The following is a 20,573-nucleotide window of genomic DNA, read 5'->3' as shown; positions in this document are numbered from 1 at the left end:
GGACAGAGAGTCTGAGACACAAATCTTTGTTATCATTCTTTCCTATTCTATTCTTAGCTAGCCTTCTGATGAAATCCTTTCTTCTATTCTTTTAGTATAGTTTTAATATATTATATATAATAAAATAATAAATCAGCCTTCTGAAGCATGGAGTCAAATCCTTGTCTCTTCCCTCAGCCTGAGACCCCTGTGAACATGGTCACACCTTGCCATGATAACTCCAGAAAGGTTTTCATCATATTCAATTTTCCCCCCTTATTTTAATCACTGTGTATTTATTATGAAATTAATTACTTTGATATTGCAGAGTGAGAAGTGGTGCAGCAGGTGAGGATGTGGTTGGGAGAGGAGAGAAGGTTGGAAAGCTGGGGAGGACAAGGCAGAGGCCACATCCAGGATGTCCCCCAGAAAAAGGAGAGACTGCTTCAGCTCTACTTTTCATATGTTTTATTATAAAGAAAGGTAAGATAAGCATTGTGAACCGAATGTGCCAGGTGCTGCCAAAGCAGCGCCCTCAAACAAAATAAAAAATAAAAAAAACCCCAAAAATGCACCTTATGAGAAACTGTAATTATGCTCTCTAATTTTTCATAAATAGACAAAAATCATTGTCAGCAATTTTTTAAATAGATGGACATATGGCCGGAAAAAAATAATAATGCCATACAACATGGATATAAATTGTCCATTTTTGCTGTACAAATAATAGAAACAAGTTTGGCAGGCTTTTTTTGTTGTTTTTTTATACACATCTCCCTTCTATGTATAACTAAAAAATGTGCTACAATTAATATAAAATGCTTTTACTATAAAGTAAACTACTAATTTCTTTCACAAAAAAATCTTAAAGATGTCTTTAGCACAGCTCTAAAACACTTAGTAAACTACTTACAACTATCCAACAAATTATATTTTCATGATCTCTTTCACATTTGTCCTCTCATAGTTTGCCTTCTGCTCTCTCCCCCACCTACCTAGCAATAGTTTTTATTTATTTTTGTAATTTTTTTTTTCGCCAGACCGTCCAAGGCCTTTGCATGTACAATATTCACACAAACTTCACATTTTCTTGCACAAAGTTTAGTGCTGTTAGCAAGTCAAAAGAGTGCATCCTCCTACTGAGCTGGCCTAATGCTGCAGGACACCAGACCTGGGTTTATGCTGCGTCTAAAAGCAGTTCACTAGGAAAATAGTCCATAGCTAAGCTGATGGCAAGCAGAAAAACGGTGTCCTTAGTTTAACTTCATCATTTTTTTGTTGGTTTTGCGCTTGTTTTATTATTTTTATTTGAATTTTCTCTCTTTATTTCTTTTTTTGTTCTTTGCAATTTATGAGGTGGGGTATTTTTTTTTTTTTTTGGGGGTGGGGAAGGGGGAAACTTCCACAGAAAGTAGACTTATTCTTTTTTTTTTAGAGTTCAAAAAGAAAAGGGAAAAAAAAAAAAAAGAAAACTGCTCTTAGAGCCTGGAAACGAAGCCAGCGCCGAGGTGCGGTGGAGCCGCGCCGCCCATCCGACCCTCTCGTGCCTCCCGGGGGCTGGAGCATTGACCCTCTCAAGTGTCCTTCTTGTGAGCCTCCTCCAAAGGGTGCTGAGCCTTAGGTGAGGTAGAGTGCCTTGTCCCTTGGCAGCATGCTGTAAGAGAGAGCAGAGGCGGTGAGACAGCAGGGAAGGCACAGCTGGACAGTTGGCACACTGTGCTTGTGCCACCCTGCGGCTTTCAGGGTGATGCCGTTTTCATTTTCATTCTTTCATATTGATGCCTTAAGTTTTTAGCTTTTCTATTTCCCAGACCCTGTACTGCACTAGTGTATAACTGTAGTGACACTCCATGTAGTGTGTCAGTAAGCTCTCTTCACATTTTGGTCAGACAGAACAATCCTTTTCCAGAGTGTCTTGTCCCCTGGCAGCATGCTGTAAGAGAGAGCAGAGGCGGTGAGACAGCAGGGAAGGCACAGCTGGCACAGCTGGCACATTGTTTGTGCCACCCCGTGTCTTTCAGGGTGATGCCATTTTCATTTTTATTCTTTCATAATGATGCCTTAAGTTTTTAGCTTTTATATTTTCTAGACCCTGTACTGCGCTAGTGTATAACTCTAGTGACACTCCTTGTAGAGTGCCTTGTCCCTTGGCAGCATGCTGTAAGAGAGAGCAGAGGCGGTGAGACAGCAGGAAAGGCACAGCTGGACAGTTGGCACACTGTTTGTGCCACCCTGCGGCTTTCAGGGTGATGCCGTTTTCATTTTCATTCTTTCATATCGATGCCTTAAGTTTTTAGCTTTTCTATTTCCCAGACCCTGTACTGCACTAGTGTATAACTGTAGTGACACTCCATGTAGTGTGTCAGTAAGCTCTCTTCACATTTTGGTCAGACAGAACAATCCTTTTCCAGAGTGTCTTGTCCCCTGGCAGCATGCTGTAAGAGAGAGCAGAGGCAGTGAGACAGCAGGGAAGGCACAGCTGGCACAGCTGGCACACCGTTTGTGCCACCCCGTGTCTTTCAGGGTGATGCCGTTTTCATTTTTATTCTTTCATATCGATGCCTTAAGGTTTTAGCTTTTCTCTTTTCCAGATCCTGCATTAGTGTCTAACTCTGAACTCCACACAGAGTGTCAGTAAGCTCTCTTCACATTTTGGTCAGACAGAACAATCCTTTTCCAGATGGGAACCAAGGGCATCATTGCAGCCTCAGGCCCAAAAAGTATAAACAAAAGTGAATTGGGGAGGAGCAAACCGGGGGAATGTGACTTCATTACCTGAAGCTGTAATTGGAAAATTAACCCGTGATATGCAATTAGACCAAACTTATATCTGAAAAACTCGTGACTTTTATCTATCTTGGGTGTAGCCTCTGCCAGGCTCTTGCACTGCCTAACGCATATCCATTGAAGGCTTTCAATAAATACCTACTTTATTCCTTTAACTCTGCCTAGCCTCTGTTCTAGGTAGCCTCTCCAGGGCATCAATATGTTCTCTGTATTCTTTACACATATATTTGTCACCCGTTGTATTGGTGGTCAGTTTTCCCTGTAGTTTTCCATGCCCTTTCCCTAGGTAGAAGATAAAACATATTCCAAAGCCCCTGTCCTATCTTGGTTCTCCCTGGCAACCAAGGTGGAAAAACAGCTCTTCAGAGACATTTTCATCAACAAAGTACCAGACCATGTTGGGGGGGGGGGAGACTTAGAAGGGGATTGACCCATGGGTGGGAATTGCATCACCACTTGAGCTCCTAATTGGTGCTTCTTGTCAATTATGCTAATTTACCAAATTTATCAAACTGCCTGCACCCCCATGGGGGTGGGCTTTTGTGGACATTTTTCCATAACTGCCCCTGAAGGCCTCCAACAAAGACCAGCTTTCATACCACCTCCTGTACTAATACCATCTCAAATGTGAGTGTTTCATTTACAGGTTGTGAAGGCATCACCAGGGCACAAAACACAGGGTGGGCTGCACACAGAGGGACCACAGCAGGATCATTGAGGTTGGAAAATCCCTCTAAGATCAATCCAACCATTCTCCCAGCACTGCCAAACCATGTCCCCAGGTGTCACATCCACATGGCTTTTAAAGCCCCCAGGGATGGTGGTGTCTCCACCACTGCCCTGGGCAGCTCTTCCAATGCTTGACCACTCTTTTCCTGCAGATTTTTTTCCCAAATACCCAATCTAAACCTCCCCTGGTGCAACTTGAGGCTGTTTCATCTTGTCCTGTCCCTTGTTACCTGGGAGAAGAGCTCAACCTTCACCTGGCTACACCTCTACCAGGGGGTAGCCCTGACCTAACCCTAGAGGGTAACACTAACTCCAACCCTAAATTTCAGGCTGTAGTTGTAGAGAGTGAGAAGGTCCCCCTGAGAGTTGGATGCAATTTTATTTTTTCCTGAATTTCAGCTCTAAAGGCTACATCATCAGTTTCTTCCTGTGGCTTGGTGGGGCTGCAGGGCAGGGCCAGCTCTGGGGGTCCCTGCAGATCCCACCAGCAGGATGTTGGAATGCTCTGCCTGGGATCAGCCCCAGGGCCACCATCCCCTGCTTCACCACACCTGAGGCTGAGCCAAGCAGGTTTAGAGAGTTAATTTTGCATCAAATGCGCTCATTCTCACACTACATAAGGAGAGCCCAAAGAGGGAGCCCAGACACTCTTTTTTTTTTTGGGACATAATAGGGAGAGAAGTGGCTGAAGTCCCTCTCCCCTGGCTGATGATCTGTGGGGATTTTGCTCTGAGATTCAGGACTTTCAATGGGACATACACAGTGGAAACATCACCAGCTCCATAAAGACATCTTGGCCTTAAAAAGTGCGAAAAGTTAAAGTTAAAAGTCTTGGGAGGTTCTGGTGTGGGTGTGTTTGTGAGTGGAATAATAGGGAAGGGGCAGACAGCAGAGCAGGGCTGGTGTTGATAGAGCTGTCTTCTGATAGAGTCAAGAGCCCCCCCTCTGCTAATCTCCACATTTTATAATCTGCATTTAAAATGCACAGTCTTCCCTCCTGCACTCAGAAAAGATTTAATGCCACTGAGCAGCAGCGAGGTATTCCAGTCCTAAAACTTCATTAATTTTACACAGCATGCTGCAGAGCATTTCCCAGTTCATTACAAAGTATTACCATAAATAATTGAATCCAAACTAAGTGCAGTTGAGATGGGTTATCTTTGCCTTTTTATAGTGTTTGCTCATTTAGCTGCTGATTTGGAAAATTCTCCCCTTTGGAGAGGATCAGTTCATTGTTGGAAGGAATTAGGGAGGTTATAAATGTCTGGATCTAGTGGCTGTACATTGGTTTTTGTGCCTGGACAAGGTGTAATGGACAGTGCCCCATGTTTTAGCCTAAATAAGAGTGGGAAGAGGGGGGAAAAGTTGCAAAAGGATGACAAAAAGAACCTAATCCATGCCTTAAAACAAGAGGAAGGACATAGAAAGATGAATCCAGTTCAGTGTTATCCCAAAATATCTAAGTGTGAGGAGACAAAGGTAAATCACAGAATGTTTTAGGATGAAAAGGACACAGCCCCTGGAGAAAGTTTTTTTTGGAGAGATTTGTAATCAGAGAAGAGATTGTGGAGAGATTTGTAATCAGAAAACAAGGCAGAAAAAACAAGGGAGATGCTTTGAGGGGTTAAGGTTGAATTAAGGATTAAGAAACTTTTGCAAGTATTGTAAACCAAGCTGCACCTCTGGTGGTGGTGAGGCAGCTCCCTTGAGAAAATCCCTGTGGAACAGAGGAATTCAGTGCCTGGGAAAGAGCAAGTGCCAGAATCAGGCTGTCAGGTGAGGGAGACAGGGGACTGGGAAAGGAGTTGGTGATGTGGTGGTGAAAAAGCATTGAAATTGTGTGCTGCAGTCACTTGTGGGAAGTGATAGTCAAACACCAAGCAGGAGCTGAGAAATGCTCCCATGTCTTTGCTCACAATCTAGGACAGCTTGGGCTTCAGCCCAGAAAGAGCCAGGAAAATTGGATGGAAGTCAGTAAACACAAAGTCATTAAGAATAGGGAGAGCAGGAGGTAAGGAACATTTAAAACTCTCCAGCATGGCTGAGTTATGAATTAAGGAGTGTCTGCTCACAGGATCCCAGAATTTGCAGGGCATGAGGGAAGAAGTGTCATTTGATGGCATTTTAACTAGCAAGCATAGGCCGGGAAACAAAAATCCCTACAGCAGTTCCCTTATTAGATAGAGAAGGACAGAGAAAAAGACAACCTTGTCAGTTGTTCTGAAGTTATCTGGATGACAAACACAAAAGAAAAGGAGGCTTGGGAGCTTTCACCCCAGCTAACCCAGTGCCAACAGATGTTGGAAGCTAAAGAAATATCAAGGTTAGATATGAAATAAAATTCATAACCCAACAGGGCTGTGTGCTGGGGAGGCTGGGACAATCCCCTCTGCCAGGAATCTGGGGCTCTGCAGCTGAGTCCCATCCCATCAAGGAACAATCCTTCTCTTTCCAGCCAGGTTTTGCTTCTCACAGTGCTGCTTTAATTGCAACTAAGCTGAAGGTTGAAATGGGCCATTACATGGTCCAGAGACTTCCCAGATATTCCTAGGGCAGCACTGATGGACCAAACCCATGGAGACAACATCACTTTATCACTGCTGTGCCCAAGATCTGCTGAGGGTTGGACCCACTCAGCTAATGAAAGGTGCTGTGGAGGAGCCCAATGCCAACTTTGAATGTCACTTGGAAATTAGCGCAAAGGAGAAGAGTCAGGAAGATCATGGAATCCTAGAGTGCACTGGGTGAGAATGGGCCTTAAAGCTCATCTTGTTCCACCATCCCAGGGTGCTCCAAGCCCTGTCCAGCCTGGCCTTGGGCAGTGCCAGGGATCCAGGGGCAGCCCCAGCTGCTCTGGGCATCCTGTGCCAGGGCCTGCCCATCCTCACAGGGAACAATTCCTTCTCAATATCCCATCTAACCCTGCCCTGGCAGTGGGAAGCTGTAGGGGGATAGAATATAAGAAAATAAAGACAGTGTAGAAAGTAATCTCACCCCCAAGGAGTTGCAGCTTGGCCAATTATCAAAGATTAGGAGCAGGCCTGACCTTAACAGGCCACAGCTGTAGCCAATAAGAAGAAGAGTGTTAAAAAAGAGTGGAGTGGCTGGTTGAGAAGGGAATTGGAATTACTTGGCTACTGTGAGAAGAAGGAAGAGGTGGTGCTTAGAGGAGCTGCCTATGAGAAATATCAAGGGGGTATGAAACTCCTGCAATAAGGAGACAACAATGTGGAACCTTTGCAATATAATGACAACAGGAAGCCATTCCCCCTTGCCCCATCTTTCCATGCTCTGGGTGAGGAGATCCAGATCATCTCTTGGCTTGTGAGCAGCCTTGAGGCACAGGGAGCTGCAGATGCCTGGGACTGCTCCAGGTGATGCAGAAGGGGCACTGAGGCTGCAAATCCCAGGGCAGCAGAAGCAGGAGGTGAGGGTGCTGCTGGCACACCAGGCTTTACAATAAATGAGAACAATCCAGCTTTGGGCACTGGCTGCCTTTAGTCACAGGAGATGGCTCCTTCTCAGCAGACACTATGACATTTTCAGTGCACTAAGCACTTTCTGCAGGACTGATCTCTATCCATCTGAGTTCCTTGCTGTTATCTACTCTAATCATTATCTGGAAGTCTCTGCATAATCTGTCTGGTTTTAGAATGACTTCTTTTTTTTTTTTTTCCAGGAAGCTGCAATAAACCCATGAAATTTGATATTTCTGCTGTGACAAAGGCATGAAATGCATGAGCTTTGATCATGAATTGCATGGGCCCTCTGCTTACAGTGTGGTACTGCAGCCAGATGTCACAGAGCTTGTTTTAGCAACGCAGGACTCAGTCCCCATGGCTGTGGGAACATTTCACCTGTTTCTGGAGTGCCCTGGGCTTTCTGCATGCGACCCAGGCAGTGGGATTTGCAGAAGGAATCAAATGTTTTCCCAGCTGATCCCTTGAGAAGTGATGCTTATTTCTAGGGGAATTCATTCCTGGGATCTGCCCAGCACCAGAAATTGGGATCCATGTGCCACAGCCCCGCAAGCACCTTCAGCATTTTGCCTATGACATGTGAAGTGACTTTTACAATCAGGTCCTGGTCATGTTTGCTCTTCCAGGCTGTCTGCAGAGACTTCAGGAAGGAGCATGCAAAGGTCAGAGCTATCCATGTCCCTGAGCCCCTGGGGCAGGCAGACAGCAGGGATATTCTAATGGATCAGGCAGTTATTTATTGCCCTGGAAGAAATAAATGTCTGTACGCTCTGTGCCCTGCCCAGCAGTTGTGAGTGCTCTGCTGGCACAGACAGAGCTGTGCTCTGAAAAGCCTGGGAGCTGGTTTTATTATTTCTGGTGAAAGCACTGCGTTCCAGCACTTGAAGGAAATCAATACTCCGACCATATCCAGCCTCTTTCCCAGCCTGCTCCCACAGAGAACCCCAGGAATGTTCTAGAGCACAACAGAGCCTCCAAACCATGAGCCAAGAGCAGTGGGCTAGGCAGAGGTTGGAAATGGCTTCCACACACTCCCTGCTGCCCAGCTTAAGACTACCCTGATATATAATTTTCATTTATTGGGGATTTCCAGACCTTCACGCTGGCACATTCATGTCAGAGCTTGTAGGGCATGAGGGGAAGACGTGTGCAGATATCACTGGGTGTTGGGAAGGATGAAAGTTTGACAAGAAAGTCTCACAGATATGTGTGCTTAGCAGAAAGATTTTTAAATGTAGAGTCTGTGAAGGAATAGAGATGGAAGCAAGTTTTGATATAGAAGAAAAGAATTGCTGAGCCAGTCTTACTGGATAACCAAGGAGGCAAAGGGTGTGTTGGTTAGAAGGGGTTTTTATGGCTTAGAGCAAAGGATAAACCCACCCCAAACAAGAAGATGTTTTTACCAAGCATGAAGATAGCACAGGCAAACAAGTCAGCAAATGTGGTAAGCAGAAAAAAGGTCTCAGAATTTTCCACTGCAAGAAAACTGAAAAACAACTTCTAGCTTAAACTGTAATGTACTGACTTTTAGTGATTGGAGAACAGTAACATGAATATGGTAATTACAGTAGTTATGATAGGCTATAGATAATAGTTTAGGTATAGATTGGTTCTACTGTGTTAAGATGCTCAGCAAAGAAAAGTAAATAATGCATTGTAACTTAAACCAAAGGGTCTCCAGGCCTGCCTGCAGCTGGAGCTGACAGCTGTAGGCACAGCTCTGTCACCCACCACCCTGGACTGCTGTAACATCTTGGGTACAATAAACTGCATTTTGGAGAGCCCCTGGAGTCCTGCATCCCTCATTTAGGCTCCTACAAGTGGGGCTTTCCTGCATGGTGCAGGGGGATGGAGCATTGTGTGGCTCTGGGGAGGATGGAGGATTTGTACACCAGCCCCAGGAATGGTAAGGGTCCTGCTGGTAGAGACAATTCTGGGAGGTTGTGGCCTCAGTGATAAGAGCAATTGCTTTAGGAACAGAAGAACATTGCTTGTCATAGAACCACAGAATAGTCTGGGTTGGAAGGGGACTTAAAGCCCATCTCAATCCATCCCCTGCCATGGACAAGGACACTTTCCACTGTCCCAGGGTGCTCCAAGCCCTGTCCCTGTCCTTGGACACTTCCAGGGATTCAGGGGCAGCCACAGCTTCTCTGGGCACTCTGTGCCAGGGCCTGCCCACCCTCACAGGGAAGAATTTCTTCTTCACATATGATCTAAATTTCTTCTCTTTTAGTTTAAAACCATCCCCCCCTTGTCCTATAACTATCTGCCTTTGCAATTAGTTGTTCTCCAACTTTTTACTAAGACTCTTTAAGCACTGGAAGGCCACACTGAGGCCTGCCCTTATGGACATGGCTGCTTTCAAACCTCCAGGAACTCTGCTGGGGGGATTGCTTCATAAAAAAATGTGTCTAACCCTTCCATGGAATGGAAATAAAAAAAAAAGGGGGGAGGGGGAAGACAACTTTTCATATCCAATGAAGAATTTATCCATGATTTTTAAGCTACCTGCTTCCACAGCATCACTTCAGTGAGCCTACAGAGCTGAGGGAGCCTTGAGCTCCCCTGAGCACAACTGGCCACACATTTTAGGGCAGGCAGTGAGCTGTGGGGCACTGTCACTGTCCCAGCCCAGATGTGCATGAGCAAGGAGCTGTTTTGTCTACTGGCCTGCAGTGGTTGACCCCACACTCCCTGCTGGGGTAGTCGCTGTCCCACTCAGTGCTTCCTGGGGGGTTTGATGCACCAGGAGAACGGGGTCCAACACTGTTCTGAAACTCAGACGAAATATGGGAGAAGTCCTGCAGGGTGGAGAGGAAAAGGAGGGTTACAGGGGCATACAAAGCAGGAGAAGTGCAGATTTAATAAGAGTGCATAATCACATTTACAGGCATTGTCCCCCAAAACCTGTCAGTTCAGAGCACAGGAGGAGCCCCAGGGACAGAGGGGGGTCCAAGCCCAGACATGGTGCCAGTGCAGCAGCACATTTGACATCCCTTTTCCCTGCTCTTTTTGTCAGGACCTCCCTCCTGGGGGCTGGCAATGGCTGTGGAGGGCACACAGCCACAAAAGCCTTTGGGTTTTTGCAGTCTGGTCACCAAAGCAGTGTCCAGTGCAGTGCTGAGTTCCCACTCCAGTGCTCAGGAACAAGGGACAGCCACACAATCAACACTGTCCCCACGAGCTGCCACCACTGGCAACTCTGCAAGGACACTGAGGGGCTGCTCCAGCTGAAAGCTGATAATTTTCCCTATTTTTTTGGGGTGAGTTTAATTAAATTTACATCCATTAGGCAATGTATATAAACCAGATCCATGATAGTTACCTGGCAAAGAACATGATTTTTTTCCAAAATATCCAAATTAGGGCAATGGGAGGTTTTTTTTTTTAAATTTTTATATTTTGTTCACAAACTATGTGGAATGAAGTTTCACAAAATGCTGCCCTCAGCAACAGCTCCTACCCCAATGAGTGAGTGTGAGGATCCCCTATAATGCTCTCACCAAATTACAGAAGCCACTTTGGCAGTGCAGAGCCAAAGCCCAACTCCCGTGCTGGAGAAGTCAGGATCATTGAGTACAGACATTAACCCAACACTGCCACCCCACCACTAAACCCTGTCCCCAAGTGCCACATTTACACATTTTTTAAAGCTTCCAGGAATGGTGACTCCACAACTTCTCTGGGCAGCTGTTCCACTGCCTGATAACCCTTTCAACAGAGACATTTTATTTAATTTTCAATCTAAGCATTCTCTGACACAACTTGAGGCCATCTCTTGTGCTGTCCCTGCTCCCTGTGAGCACAGCCCAACCTGGGGCTGTCCCCTCCTGTCAGGGAGTCACAATGTGAAAAATGTGTATTTTATGATTGGCTTTTAGAAAATATTAAAATTAATATTGTATGCGTCGTGTTAGAAAGTTACGCTGTATTAATTTTTTTTAGTAGTGTGTTAAATATAGTTTTAGGTTATAACATAATGTTAAAATAGAAACTATGCTATGTAAGATACTTTTTTAAAGAAAGGACTCGCACTGAGATAGCAGCCACAGGACACCTGAATCTTTCAGAGAAAGAGAATTTATTGCTCCATTATCAGGAGAAACGAACTTCTTCCTGCCTCACTCAGCTGAGTTAGGATTAAGAGGAAGAAGATGACCAGACAGAATCCTGTGTTTGAATGGAATTTATGCATCATGTATGAGGTGTATGAATATGCAACAGGCTGCTGCTTTTAAGGGTTAATCCTCTGTTAATGTGGGTCCCTTTTCGGGCTTATTTTGCCCAGAAAAAGGCACCCAGACCATCCATAACTCTTTGTTTTTATTGTCTCACATTGCCCTAATCCAAATTGTCCAAATTATTATTACTCTAATTATATTAGAGTTCTTTTTATAACCATTATTTTTATGACCGTTATTTATAACCATTTTATTACCATGAAACTTTCAAAATTTTAAAAAAACAAGCGATTGGCATTTTTCACACACAAGTTCCCCCCTGAGCCTCCTTTTCTCCATGCTGAACCCCTTTCCCAGCTCCCTCATCCCTTCCTGGTGCTCCATCCCCCCCATCCCCAGCACTGACCTGCTGGCCGGGCGGCGAGGCGTTGATGGGGGGCTGTACCTGTAGTGCCATGGGGGGGGACAGGAGGGGCTGCTGGGGGACCTGCTGCATGCTGAGGGGCTGGGGCAGGAGCGAGCTCTGCGGGTGGTGCAAGGACAGCTGCTGGTGGAGCGGGGGGCTGATCTGGAAGGAGGGTGGAGGGGAGGCACTGATGCTGGGCAGCAGGGGCTTGGAGGGCAGCGTGCGGGACAGCCCCGCGTGAGGGTGCCCACGGTAGCTCTGCAGCTCGGATGGGGACAGGAAGGAGCCCAGGCCAGGGTAGGGAGAGGATGCCTGAGGAGGCATGGGGTACATGGGCTGCTTGGGAGGGATCATCTTGGATGGGGGGTTGCTCTGGGTGCTTTTCGTCTCCCCCTGGTCGGCAGAGCTCTGTGGGGAAACAGAGGGGGAGGTGGTGAGGAAGGGAAAGAGGAAACAGTGATATGCATCCTGAGATATCCATCAGTGCAGATAGCCCCCCATGGGCTATCCCCACCAGGGATCGTCTTAGCAAACTCCTCACTAGACATTGCCCTACACTGTCACAGACATCTTTTATGGAAAATCCTTTCCTTAGAATTTTTCCTCCTGAGAAGCTGAGAGGCCTCAGGAACAAAATGTAAACAATGATTATCTGCTGCTGTGGAATGCAACAGGTGGATCTGTGATTGGCCCATGTTGGATGTTTGTAATTAATGGCCAATCACAGCCCAGCTGGCTTGGGCTCTCTGAGCCACAAACCTTTGTTATCATTCTTTGTTATTCTATTCTTAGCTAGCCTTCTGAGGAAATCCTTTCTTTTACTCTTTTAGTATAGTTCTAATGTAATATATATGATAAAATAATAAATCAAGCCTTCTGAAACATGGAGTCAGATCCTCATCTCTTCCCTCATCCTCAGACCTCTGTGAACAGTGTCATACTACACCACACCTACTACGTGGGAGCCCACTTCCACTACGTACTGTCTATAGGAGCAGTATTTGCAATCCTAGCAGGCTTTACCCACTGATTCCCTCTTCTGTCCTTGCTGCTGTTCTGTTGAGAAGTTGGCAGCTCCTGGTCTGCACAGGGGCTCTGAACTTTTCCAGCTCCCCATCAGCACACGAATCCTGCAGGTGAGGGGTGGTTTGGGAGATCACTTTATTTCCCAAGGCACCTGAATGTGATGTTTAAGCTCTGAGGATGTGGTGTAGTACCAAGGAGTAGCTTTGAAGCTACCCACTACCCAAGGGCAGCATTACCCCTGAGCCAGGAAGGTTTTGAGCTCCACAGGAGCCCCCCAAACTCCCAGGCAGCAAATGCTGTGTCCCCTTTCTGGAGGAGTGGAGGAGGGCAAACTGTGAGGTCTCTTAGGTGGGACATCCACATCTAGGAGACTGGGCCCATCACTGCTCCCCAGGGTGGTCTTGCAGCTCTGGGAGCTCCTCTCTGAGCCTGAAAAGGCTCTGAAATGTCACTGACACTGGAATGGGCTCTCTGGGTTTGGTCTGGCTGCAGTGTGGTCAGTACTCATGTGCCTACATCTCATCAACCCATAATTATGGGGTTGATAAACTCCATAAAACTCTCTAAAAACTTCCCTAAAACTCCCTAAAAATCTGGTCTAGGCTGAGCATGCACAGGAGAAGCAACACGTGGGGTCCTGAGCAGGTGGGACAGTCCAAGTGCATGGAGCAGGGTGCAGCAGGACACTGGCACCAGTGAGCCCAGTACTGGGTGTCACCTTCCCCTGGGCCAGTCCCTGGTGCCACCTTGTCCTCCTGACCCCTTTGCTGCACTCACACCCCAAAAGCAGGCAAGGAACAGTGGGGACAAGCAGCAGGGGCACCCCACACAGGGACACTGATGAAACCCCCTGCTGCTGAACCCATCCAAAGTGGGTGTTGCGGAAGATGAAACAGGAAAGCCTTATCAATATGATTGTCTGGCAAAAGACTTTGAGAATATGGAAACTATAAGTGAGATTGAAATGAAAGCAAGCTTTGAGATACCTCAGTTACTGAACAACTGGAAAACAATGGTGTGGCCACTGAAGGTGATCCCCTTTTGATGGAACAACACCCTCTGCTTGCAGACAGGCCCAAGGGTCAGAGCAGACCCTACAGCTTGGCAGAAGGGGCCCAAAGAGGAGTTTTTAGGGTTTAAAATGGAACACAGTATGGTAATGTAATGATTCTTATAGGCTGTATGGAAATGCTGTAGGATTTGTATCTTGTACTAGATTGGTTAGTGAGAATTAGAATATTCAACACAGAAGATTTGTTGTATTGTAATGGGAACTTCTATCTCTTACCCCTTTACTCCCTTACTCTCTCACCCTCTCATCCTCTCTCCCCCTCTCTTCTCTCAGCCTGCTCTGAGCTGTGGCTGGCAGCTCCCAGCAGGGCCCTGCCCCCAGGCCCTTTGCAATAAACCCCAAATTCCAGCCCTGGCTGCAGAGATCTCTCGTGTCCATCTGTCCTGACCGTGCTACCCCCGTTGCTCCTACACACTGGCGCCCTACATGGGGCCTCACTGCAGGGCTCTAAAGGCAGATGACAGCCCAGCTCCTGCTCTCACCGTGCCCCAGAACCCCTCTTTCAGCCCCTTGGGAAGGTGCCAATGCTTTGATCAGCTCTGATATCACAATTACACAGCATTTCTGATAATTGTGCTCCTCCCTGGAGGCTGCTGTGAGTTGTACCCTGTCTGTGAGCATGGCTGTACCTTGGAGACGAGGCTGGCCCTGTATGCAGCCAGGGCTTTCAGGTACTCCTTCTTGGCAGCTTCTGTTTTCCTCTTGTATGCCTGGAAGGACCAAAGGATGGAAAATCATTAGTAGAGGGAACAGGGGGCTGCTGGGCTTGGCTGCACCCCACCTGCTCAGTGGGAAGCCCCTTCAGTGGGGCTGTGTGCATGAAAAACTCAATTCTGATGCAGGGGAATTTACACCAAACCAAGAAAATGAAGCCCCTGGGTTGGACCATGCTGGGATTTTTCATATGATCCTGTGCTGGGATCTCTGGTCAGAGTGGTCTGTGTGTTTAGACAGGTATCTGTGAGACACAGTCTGATTTTATGAGGTGAACACAGTGAAATCCCTTCCCAACAGGAAGCAGAGTAAAGAGTGATCCAGGCTCTTGGGAGAGCAGGACAAAAGCCCAAATCCTCAAATGACATCACTATCTTTAAAGTCCCTTCCAACTCAATCCATTCTATGATTCTGTGATGATGACCAGCTTAAAAACAGGTGAGACAGTCAGAATTACGAAATTATCCATTTTTTTTCTTGGCTTTCCCAATATTAATCCTTTATAGCTTAAAACTCCAGCTCTTCCCTGTAGTCTGGACAGCTGGGAACTGCTTCCTGATCTTACAAAAACTGAGATTTTTGCCTCGTGTTATGACTTGGTGAGCTGGAGCTTTCAGGGAAGCAGCAAGTACCAGGAGAGTTTGCTTCCCTAAGGAAAAAATAAAATATGTGGAAGAGTGAATTATGGCTTATTTTTCCATTTTTTCCCATAATGAGAGATGCCTCTTGATCATGTCAGTGCTGGTCCCCATCCTGCCTGGATCCTGGTCCTCCATATGCAGGTGAAGACCTTCAATAAATAATGGTGTGATCCACTCTGCCCCCAGCAGTGAGTCCCCATGGGACTACACAGATTAAACTGAGCAAAGGAGCATTTTAAAACGGAATGAAAATTTCAGGATAAAAGCAGGAACTCCCAGGAAAAATACCCACCAACCCTCTTCTCCACTGGAAACCCAAAGCCTTCCTCAAGTGATGAACTGAAAGTTGATTTCAATTAGAAGAGATTTGCATGTATTTAATTCAGCTTTAAAACCAACAACAGCTTTCAGCAGTTGAAATGCTGAAGCCTGGTGGGCACATTCTGTGTTCAGGATGATTTAGGTTGGATATTGGGAAAAATTTCTCCATGGAAAGGGTTGCCCAGCGCTGGAGCAGTTTGCCCAGGGAAGTGGTGGAGCCACCATTGCTGGAGGTGTATAAAAGACCTATGGATGTGGCACTTGGGGACATGGTGGCCGTGGCATTCACATTCTCTGAAAAATCCCTTCACCCAGGGTTTTTCTCCTGGGAAGCTGAGGAGCCTCAGAGAAAAGGAAAACAATTCTTATCTCATTTGCTTCTCCTGTGTTGTGCTCACATGTGCAATGTGTTTGGAGATTGTTTACCCACAGGTGATTGTTCCATTGCATTCTGCTGTGAGTTGTTTTCACTCTTTGGCCAATCAGGGCCAAGCTGTGTCAGGACTCTGGAGAGAGTCACCAGTTTTCATTATTATCTTTTTAGCATTCAGTAAGTATCCTTTCTGTATTCTTTAGTATAGTATAGTATTCTTTAATATAATATAGTATCATAAAATAATAAATGAGCCTTCTGAGAACATGGAGTCAGATTCATCATTCCTGCCTTTGTCTGGGGGTACCTAAATATAATAGGTGGCTGTGGCAGTGCTGGGCTGACAGTTGGACAGGATGATCCTGAAGGTATTTTCCAACCAAAACAATCCCACAATTCTATGATTTAGCTTATTTCCCCTGCAAATTTCCATGGCCATGGCAGACTCCCTCCCAACACTGACCTCTGAAGGGAGAGCAACCTTCCAGCAGTTGAACTGAATGTGAGTTTAAAATCAGTACAGATAAATTCTATTAAAAATGGATTGAAAGCCTTATTTTCATTGCTAAATCACAGTGAGTCCTGTAATGAAACGTTTTGACTTGACACACTGGAGGTCTCAGATGGCAATTTTCTGAAATGGAGCATTTCTCTACGTTTGTCTTTGGCTTTATGGCATTCAGGAAATATTACATTTGCTCCATTCAGAACAAAATTACTTTTCAAAATGTCAGCCTGAAGAAGAGTTTGCCTGTGAAAAGTAACTATTTCTTCAAACAGTATCGGTTCCCTTAATAAAAGCTATTACCTTTCTCTACAATCTCCACATCTTTTATTATAGAATCAAAGAGTGGTTTGGGTTGGAAGGGACCTTAAAACTCTTCCAGTTCCATCCCCCTGACATGGGCAGGGACACCTTCCACTGGGGGAGGTTTGTGCCCATCACAGCACCACAGGATTTATTGTGTTCAGCAGCAGAGCTGGTGGATGCTCTTAAAGATGGTGCCTGATGCCCTCACAGCAATGAAATAGGAATTCCTGTATCCCAGTGTGTAAGAGAGGGCACAGCTGGATGCTGCCCTATGGAGAACATTTTTAATTATTTTTCCTCTATAACAGCAAAATACAAGAGTGGTTTTACTTTTTTTTTTCCCAATATGGAAGGAAAACAAAGTATTCAGAGCTATGCAGAGATAAATTTAATTATAGCAAGACTTGCCTGGAGCAAAACCTGCAATTTCTGGACAGTGAGAGGACAGGTAAATGAGACTTCCTAATACTAAATGCAAATAAATAAATAACCAATAAAGTCTGTGCCTATCTTCATCCCCATCACTTGATTTTCCTGCTAAACTCTTTTTTTTTAATGCCACTCTTCATCTGTTCTTGTCTCTTTTAGAGGTCTGGTGTTGGGATGTGCTGCTGGATGGGGTCTGGTGCAGGACTGGGCAGGGGCAGCCAGTGGCTCATTCTGCTCCAGGCAGGAGCCTCTGTGCTCCCTGGGCCAGCCCTGGCTCAAGCCTGGCCACCAGAAAGGTGAGCTCAGGGATTGTGCTCCCTGGTGTTTCTCTGGTGAGCTGCAAGTTCTGGAAGATTCCTGGCGGATTATCTGGGTTTTAATCATAGAAACCCAGAATGGTTTGTGTTGAAGGCACTCTTTTGATCCACCCATGGCAGGGACACCTTCCATGGTGTCTAACCATGGTCTACTCCACCATTCGATGGAATTGGTTATTCCACTATCCCAGGCTGCTCCAAGCCCCATCCAGCCTGGCCTTGGACACTTCCAGGGATCCAGGGACAGCCATAGCTTCTCTGGGTGACCTGTGCCACCACCCTCATTGCAAAGAACCATCTCTAAGGGTCTCCTGGTGGGAATTTTGCAGTCCTGCCCTGCACCCACACAGGGCTCTAGCAAGGACATTGAGCTGCCTGTCTCCTGGGAATCACCACACTGATGTGAGATCTGAACAAAGCTCCTCACAAATCCTCTGTGTAAAGGCAGCTCTAGTGCAGCATTTATAACCTTTAAAATTTTAATTTAAACATTGACAAAACCATGTTACTTTCTAATTAAATCCCATTTTCTCCCAGGGATTTTAATTTTGAAGTAATTTATCAGATTTAAGGATCCTCAAAACATTTTGCATGTTTTTCTTCCTAACCTACCATGCCCACTGATTTATTTTCCTCATTCATTAGCAGGAGGATTCATTAGTCATTAAGTGAGTGGGTGGGTTGGAGGGAGGAGGGGGGGGTAGGAAATAAAAATGGTTAGTGATTATGAAAACAAAAAAAAAAATCAGAGCTGTAAGAAGCATATGTCGGGATTGTAATCCTGACACCTCTGTGTCTCAGCAAAGCAGCCAGTAATTGTACCATAATGAAATGTTCTTGTTTGATAACAAGTTAATTAGAGAAGACAATTATTGCAAACCCCGCTGACGCCCACGAGCGGCTCCGTGTCGCGCAGGCACTGAGTGACAGCCAGAGCTGTTCTCTGTCACCTCTGCATCCCAGCCCTCCTGCCCCAGCAGGAATCCTGCTGCCCGAGCCTGGGGAACGAGGGGAAGGGCTCAAACTCTCCCCCAAAAAATCGAGGGGTGCACTAACCCCAAGTGGGGGGGTCTCTGCTGCAATCCCAGCTGGAGTTTGGGGTGTTGTGCTTCATAAAAAAGGTAAAACATCAGGAGAGGAGAGATGGGAAGTGCAGGAAAGGTGTCCAGGAGGAAAGCTGGGGGGGAAGACCAAGAGGAGCCACCATGATGTAGCAAAGGAGGCACGGGGAAAATAGGCTTAAATTGCACCGAGGGAAATGTTCGGTAAGCACTGGGAAGCCTTGGGAGCAGTAAGGATAATTAAGCATGGGAAGACATTGCCTGGGGAGATGTGTAATCTCCACCACTGAGGGTTTAAGAACAGATTAGGAACACATCCATCAGGAATGGCTTAAGTAGAGATGATCCTGACTTCAGGCATCAGTATGGTCTAGTTGACCTCTTAAGTCTCTCCTTGCCCTTCTTTCTATGATTCCACGACAGGTTTTTTTCTTGTCCCAAACGTGTAAATTTGGTTTTTATTCTGCTTGTAAGTCTGCAGGGTTTTTCTTGTAACTATTATACACTTTCCTGCAAGATATGTCTTCAGATCACCATAACTTATGGCTTATGCTCAAGATGTCTCAAAGCACATCCTCCCTGCCACATTCCCCTTTCTCTCCACACATGCTTACCACAGCCACTGGAAAGGCAAATAGGAAACATGGACAGGTTATCCTTATTTGTCCCCATATCCTCCTTTCCTCCTTGCATCCCATTCTGTATGCCCTTCAAGACTTATTCTGTCCCTCCCACCATTAAAACCAACCAACCCAAGCTACACTTCCAGAATAAAACCTGTGCTCTGGATTGTAAGTCTTGAGGTCAACATCCCTGAGGGTACCTCCAGGGAAGAACCTGGCTGTGGGAACTATTTGCATGGTTTCAGGAGAGCTCCTGCTTTATCCTGGTGGAGACAGTGCTGGGAAGCAATTCCTTTGGAGAATGAATGGAAGAGCCTGCAATGAAGCAGGAATTGCCATTGGTTAAAGCATCCTGAGAGGTTCCTGCTCTCCACTGCCTTGACTTCATGGGGTGAGTGTGGCATTCACATTCTCTGAAAAGTTCCTTCACCCAGGGTTTTCCCCTGGGAAGCTGAGAAGCCTCAAAGAAAAGGAAAACAATTCTTATGTCATTTGCTTCTCCTGTGTTGTGCTCACATGTGCAATGTGTTTGGAGATTGTTTACCCACAGGTGATTGTTCCATTGCATTCTGCTGGGAGTTGTTTTCACTCTTTGGCCAATCAGGGCCAAGCTGTGTCAGGGCTCTGGAGAGAGTCACCAGTTTTCATTATTATCTTTTTAGCATTCAGTAAGTGTCCTTTCTGTATTCTTTAGTATATTTTAGTATTCTTTAATATACTATAGTATCATAAAGTAATAAATGAGCCTTCTGAGAACATGGAGTCAGATTCATCATTCCTGCCTTTGTTGGGATACCCCACAAATACAATAGGGTGGAAGTCATCCCTCACTCCATGTGAGGGCACAAGAGTATTCCCAGGACAATCCACTGAAGATTCCAAAGGGAACAGGAGGGTGAAGAATCCAAACCTCCAACGAAAAGCACACACCATTCACCTTCCAAACCTCTGATCTTGCTCTCCAAGAAGGACAGTGACACTCGTGGAGCTGTTAAAAGCAGATCTGACCTTTCCCATCCTCCCCATCATTATCCTGCTCTCTACCAGACCTCCCTTGAAGCCTTGTTTGGGGTTGGTGCTTTGATCCCTCTCTGGTGCATGGCTTTCCTCGATGCCCAGAAGATGCTGAAACTTCCTTCCAGGCCAGGGCAACTGCTGGACCCTTCCAGCCCTCACTGCCAGGGCTTTGGGGCTGCAGGAGAAAAGTGCCTCCTGCTGTGGCTCTGGGGCTGACAGCTCTGTGCAAAACTGGAACTGGGCAGTTTGTAGCATGGCTGCTCCTGTGGGATCTCTCTCCTCTGGTGGCTCTTCCATAAAACAACTTTACAGCTGGTTCTCAATGCCTCTGTCCCATCACAGACCCTGCAGTGTGCTGTCAGCAGCTGATGGATCAGGTTCAATGAGCAGATGGATCTGATTAAATGAGTGATCTATTGCTTTCTGCTGAGCAATCCTTCTGCTGGGTAATTTACGCCTGGAGTGTGACTTGATCCCTGGAGCTGTGTTGTTGTCCAGGCTGTACATTTGTGTCAGAAAATCCCATTTGTGTTTGGCCATGGAGTCACTCAGCATTACTGAACTGGTCCTGGCGAAGCACGAGCAAGAACTCATCTCTGGCACC

General features: G+C 46.1%; 1 protein-coding gene across 1 annotated transcript in view; it reads right to left on the bottom strand.

Moving 5' to 3' along the window:
- Positions 1-432: 432 nt before the first annotated feature.
- Positions 433-20,573, bottom strand: part of TOX2 (TOX high mobility group box family member 2) — a 175,948-nt gene continuing 155,807 nt past the window's right edge. The window contains exons 6-9 of the mRNA XM_030963586.1: positions 14,292-14,372; positions 11,565-11,972; positions 9,648-9,778; positions 433-1,633 (exon numbers count right to left, since the gene is read on the bottom strand). Coding sequence (XP_030819446.1) covers positions 1,597-1,633; positions 9,648-9,778; positions 11,565-11,972; positions 14,292-14,372 — 657 coding nt within the window. The 3' untranslated portion in view covers positions 433-1,596. The remainder of the gene's footprint in view (positions 1,634-9,647; positions 9,779-11,564; positions 11,973-14,291; positions 14,373-20,573) is intronic.

This window comes from Camarhynchus parvulus, chromosome 20, assembly GCF_901933205.1.
Source record: "Camarhynchus parvulus chromosome 20, STF_HiC, whole genome shotgun sequence".
NCBI lineage: Eukaryota > Metazoa > Chordata > Aves > Passeriformes > Thraupidae > Camarhynchus > Camarhynchus parvulus.
Note: the sequence above shows the minus strand (reverse complement) of the source record. Positions and strands in the feature narration are given on the sequence as shown.